This window comes from Nicotiana tomentosiformis, chromosome 11 (genome assembly GCF_000390325.3).
Source record: "Nicotiana tomentosiformis chromosome 11, ASM39032v3, whole genome shotgun sequence".
NCBI lineage: Eukaryota > Viridiplantae > Streptophyta > Magnoliopsida > Solanales > Solanaceae > Nicotiana > Nicotiana tomentosiformis.
In genome coordinates, this window is record NC_090822.1 from 53,396,530 (window position 1) to 53,402,338 (window position 5,809).

The window sequence follows — 5,809 nt, forward strand, 5'->3', positions numbered from 1 at the left end:
AAGGGCCTACACAAAAGGGAAAACAATGCAAGTTAGGTTTAGAATAGAGCATAGAAACCAAGCGCAGTAAAATCATTACCCGAGATATGAAACGTTGGGCCTCTTCTAGAAGAATAGAAGCGTTACTAATATCGGAGGCATCATCGACTCCAGTAAAGCAATCCCGAAAAGGATCCCATACACTGGAGCCTCCGCCCATATCAGGGGTCTTCAATTCTCGAGCTTCCCTTAACGCCTCATCAGAAAAGGTCAGAAGAGAAGGCAAATGACCCACTGTCATAGTCCCAAGTGAATATCTTGGGATGCTCTGATCGATCCTCGGGGTATCAGAACCGGCCCCGTCCGGTGTAGCCGCCATCAGCTCAGAAGGTCTGGCGACCTCGATGGCTTTCGCAAATCAGACCACCAGTGCCAAAACATCTTCTTCTTCTTCTTTATCTCTCAGTCGTTGGACCGAGTCCATCGCAAGATCGATTACCTTTTTTCTCACCCTTCGAGTTTTTGGATTAGGGTCCTCGGACTGAGAAGCAGCTTTCTGCTTTTTATATTTCCCCGATTTCGGAACCGGGGACTTGGTTCCTTCCTCACCACTCGAAGGCCTCAAAACGCCATCCTTGGTCACGCCTGCATGAAAGAAAGTCAGTAAAGAATGGAGCATAAAATGTCTCAAAAACATAAAAGGGACCCTTACCATGATTCCTGGACTCCCATCTACCTTTTGCCAAGTCACGACAGGCACGTTCGGCATAAGAGGAAGTTAAGGCTAACTTTCGAACCCAATCCTCGAGGTCAGGTACCGCTTGAGGCATCCAAGGGATAGCTGCACATCGGAGGGGGATATCAGACGGAATTGGAGAAAGATACAAAAAAAAAATTACTTACGGTTGAAATTCCACTCCTCGGGGAACGACATCTTCTCTTCCGGAATAAGGTCACGGGTCCTCACCCGAATAAAGCGGCCCATCCAACCTTGATCCTTGTCTTCATTGATGCTCGACATTAAAGATTTTGTTGCCCGGTGGTGGATCCTGATTAGTCCTCAAAAGATTTGAGGACGATATAATCGCATGAGGTGATTTAGAGTAAAATCCACCCCCCGGGCCTTGTTGGAGAAGAAGCGCGGTATGATTACTATGCGCCATAGAGAAGGGTGAATTTGGCCGAGAGTGACCTGATATCTTTTGCAAAAATCAATAATCATTACATCGACGGGACTCAAAGTGAAAGGTTAAGTATAAACAATTAAAAACCCCTCCACGTGAGTGATGATACTCTCTTCGGGAGAACGAATTTTGCAGCACAACCTCGGGACCCCAGTTGCAGTCCTTCCTCACAGCCTCGAGATGGCTCTCTGTTATCGAGCACATGTATATCGACATATGCTCACATCGGCCTGGAACCGACAAAGGGTTTTCAACCTTAAAATCGGCCTTTAGAATACACGGGCCAGGAACGTACTCGTAGGGAAGCGGCTCCACCGGCGCCTTATCGCCGTATTGCCGGGAAGAGAAAGCTTTCTCCTTCTGCAGTACGGTTTTTGAAGTTTTTGCCATTGGTATAAGTAAAAGAGGGACAAAGGAAGATAAAAGAAAGATGGTTTCAAACTCTGATGAAGATGGCTCTACAGGCGGCGAAATAGAGACGAAAAGAGTAAGAAAATTTGGGGGTTTGATTAGAGTAACAGATAAAGTTTGATTTATGAATGGGCTATTTATGGGCTGAACAGAGGCGGTACAATCTCAGGTAATGGCAGACATCGACTGACATGCATTAAATACCTTGGTAAGCTGAACCTCAATACAAACGTCAGTATACATCTAATCATACCGTTGGAAAATCATATCGTTTCTCATCATATCCTTCCCGAGAAACGAGGGGACTATCTGTATACGGTCGAAATCTATTAGTCAGTCGTACAGACTGGTCGAGATGATAATGCTTCGATCAAAGGGTATCTGCGTAATGTCAGGTCGAGGTCTGAAGTAAGGACATCATGTTTCGAGTTCTAAGATCGATCAATGATCAGTTCGGTATCATTATCGAGCCCATAACCAAATCGAACTACGAGGTGACGCGAAAGTTGTCAAAGATGCATAGACCGACCAACTCTCACCTCGAATATCTAGACTCCGAGTCAGGATCAAGCTCGAGTCAAGGCCAATGGCTCGATCCAATATCGAGTTCGAGTCAGTATCGAGCTCACAAATAAGGGCCATTGCAACCGCACTAAGGGAAAGAATCCTAGCAGGAATAAGGGAAAAGACAATTCATCATGGGTTCTCCACTATATATTTTTTATTGTATATAAAGTAGGATCCCTCTACTATAAAGAGGGGGGATTGTTGTAAGCATGAGGACATTCACACATTGTAACAAAAGTCTACTTCTCATATCGAAAGATCAACCTCTTGAGTCTGTTTTACTTTATCTCATTCATTCTTCTCGCTCAGTATTTTATCTCTCATTCCCATAGTCTAGAATATACGCATTTCTGTTTCTCTGGACGATTTGTGTCAAGTTATATCACACATCCTTAGAACTACTTATAAATTTAACTCTATCTGATTTTGCGGGTAAACATTATGAATTCAATACTTGAATCTAGTTTAGCCGTGTTTGTTTCATATCCGTTAAAATATGAAATAGGTGATTTTTTTTGGGTTCATTCTTTACATCTTTAATTTCAATTCTATGGGCACCAAGTTGGTTTTCTTGTAATTATTGCTCTCTTTAATTAGGCAAATTGCATAAGGGGATCCTTCAGGTGGCGGAAAGTAATTTTGGTTTACATTGCTCTTCTATGATATCTCATGAAGGCACCACATAATAGTTGAATAAACTCTCAAGAGATTAGAGGCAGGGATATAAAATTTGAGGACTTTTGCAATTACAAATGTTTTGTCCTGTTATTTTTCTTTATTAATCAAAGAACTAATTGATGATACATACACTACAGAGAGTAATCCTGATTTAAACTTTCCTAAATATTATATTATACAGTCGGACCTCTCTATAATAATATCTCTATATAACAGTCATTCACTATAAAAGCCAAAAAAAATTCGGAATCGATTTTTATGTTATGTTATAATATGTGCCCTCTGTAACACCACTTTACTATACCAGCCAGAAAATATCGGAACAAATGAAACTGTTATAGAGAGGTTTGACTTTATTTAAGAAAGGGAAGAACAAATAAGAGACATTACTTATCATGATCAAGCTTTTGAAACTAGTGAAATGCCAGTAGCATTCGCAGAATTAATACAAGAGATCTCTTCAACTATTTTCTCAAGTGCAATATCATCTTTTAGTATATCTGAATGAGAAACCCCTTGTAACTTGGTCACTTTAAGGGGTTGGTGACTATTGTTAGCCCAATTTGATTCAATAGCCAACAAGCTTAACATATTCACCGTGCCATCTCCATCCCCATACACTATCTCAGGCCGCTTATCGAAGTCGCCATCTCCATAGAACAACGTCTCCGGAGTCTTAACTCCACTGCCAATTATGCAAGTGACGGGCACTTGAGGCGCAGTTAAGTTCTCGAGCAGGGGCAGAATACGCGATGTGTAAGGCAAAACACCCTGAGAGAAGCCGATATCCTTGAAGAATTTCGGGATATCATGAGCTGAGTATGCAGCATTCGGAGTAATAACAAGTGGTCTTGTGGTCCCAAATACTTTTGGAGAAGGCAAAATCCACATGTTACTTTCAGAACTCCTCTGTTCTTCCCTTACTAGCAATGGATTGACTAAAGGCACTCCAAGTGTATTCCCTGAAGCAAAAGTGACCATCTGCTCAACTGTGCCTCCCCAGGGTGCGGACAATGCTATGAAATGTTTGATGTATTTTTGGCTCCAGGATTCCGGATTTCGGTTGAGTAGTTGGAGGATAAATAGCCCTCCTAAGCTGTGTGAAAGAAGAATTACAGGTTTTCCTGCATTTGAATTGCTTGCAGTTTCTATTACTTGTTTTAGATCCATGAGGAATTTGGTACCAACATGACTAGGATGACCTTCAGCAGCTAAACCATAACGAAAATCATACGGTGCTCCAAAGAGGTTTCTGCCATCTCTATAGCCTAATTGTTGCAAAGCGTTCACGAGGGGCGCCATATATTCTGTAATTTTCCTGCAAAACGTGTTCCTTTTAAGTCGTTCATGAAAACTACACAAATGTTTTATTTGACTGAAGTTATTTTTTTACACTTTATGATTATAAAACTTTTTAATAAATTGAACTGAAGTTCAGGTTATCATTCCAACTACTTACGTGCCTAATGTGCAATTTAGCTAGTAAATTAGGTGTCACTTGGGAATAAAGGTGGTATGGGGTAAAATTGCTTTATAACAATGGTCGAATGGTATCATGACAGGTGAAATCGAAGGTAAGAAAAAGGCAAGTCAGGCAACAACCAATACCGGACATCGTGATAAATCCCGAAAGTAGCGTAGTTAACGGGAAGAGATCAAGGGTTTGCCATCAGATAGTCTCTAATATTAAATGAGCGATCGCTACAAAGAATATTTGATTTCATGGTCTGCCGTTACATATTCATCAATGACTTTTTTATTATTATTTAAGAGGAGCTTGATCCTAGGATCTTGTTTCCCTATATAAAGCTATAAATAGCAGGCTCAACACCCATTTTAAGGACACGAAATTCTCAGCATACAAAAGTTTTATTTAATTACTTTTGCTCTCAATTAAGCAGCTTTACTTGCACTTTGTCCTTACTTTCACTTTTGTGCTCGAACGCATTAGGAGCCAGGCTTGTCATTTTCTTCAACTTCAATTGCTAATCTTAATGTTTATTTTATCTTTTTATCATTTTTTGGATCAAATAAGTTTGTTTGTCTATAAATTACGTAATAAATTTACTTCTACCGTTTTACGGGTAAACAAAGCTATACCGGTAACTTATCATAATTATAGCTTGCATTCATTATCAAATAGAAATTTGTCAGCCATTAAATTAACCATTTTCTACTGTCAAAATAATACTCATGATTAACCTTTATAATCAACTAAAACTCAGAAGTATAATGTATGCTCATAATTCTAAATAAGGACAATAAGTGGGAACTTACTTGAGATTAGGATCAAGATAAAGAAGTGACGTAGTAGAACCAAAGTGTCTAACTCTAGTCTGCACACCAGGAGCATTATAATAATCATCTAAGTCAGTGTCATAGTAAAGCTTCATCCTCTGATTAAAACACTTGGTAAAGGGTGCCAAAAGTACACTTGGATCAAACCATATCCTAAACCAACCTTCAAAATCTTTCTTTAATGGGTACCATCTGTTGCACACCAAGCTTGTAGGCTTGTACTCTTTGGTCAATCTTGCTTCAAACTGGTTCCCACCAGCTCCTGGTACTAATATCAGAGGGTGGAGGTTTGCAGTTGATTGACAAGTGTACAACATCATAGCCGTTGAAACTATGATCATGGATATGTCTATGACTTTCATGACTAACAAAGTTGAATGCTTTCAAGTTCAGAAGGAACAGAGAGGAAGTTGTCTATGCCCATTATGATTGGATTATGATATGGAGATTACTTGTTCATTGTCTTTGTGGTGGATAATGTGTTGACGTGTTTAGTTGCATAATGGGCTTTTTGGGACTTCACTTTGGGCCTCCATCAGTGCTGATTGGAGGGCCACAAGGATACTCCGCAAAATGCAAGCAAGAATTTACGTTGGGTGTCCCTGTTAACAAACATTAACAATTTTAGACTCCCGCCAGAAACTCCTGCTCCTTCTTCTTCCTCCTTTCAATATATCCAACTCATTGCTTAT

The 5,809-nt window shown here is 40.1% G+C and overlaps 1 protein-coding gene across 1 annotated transcript; it reads right to left on the reverse strand.

Moving 5' to 3' along the window:
• Window positions 1-3,152: 3,152 nt before the first annotated feature.
• LOC104116581 (lecithin-cholesterol acyltransferase-like 1) lies at window positions 3,153-5,588 on the reverse strand. Its single transcript, XM_009627467.4, has 2 exons — window positions 5,097-5,588; window positions 3,153-4,137 (listed from the first exon to the last, which is right to left on the reverse strand). The coding sequence occupies exons 1-2, from the start codon at window positions 5,477-5,479 to the stop codon at window positions 3,219-3,221; spliced, it is 1,302 nt and encodes a 433-aa protein (XP_009625762.1). The 5' UTR covers window positions 5,480-5,588; the 3' UTR covers window positions 3,153-3,218.
• Window positions 5,589-5,809: the final 221 nt, after the last annotated feature.

Bases quoted from the DNA above. Each gene is read 5' to 3' on its own strand.
- LOC104116581 (XM_009627467.4), bottom strand. From the start codon at position 5,479: ATGAAAGTCATAGACATATCCATGATCATAGTTTCAACGGCTATGATG. The intron at 4,138-5,096 runs GTAAGTTCCCAC...CACGTTTTGCAG, and splicing joins TATCTTGATCCTAATCTCAA to GAAAATTACAGAATATATGG.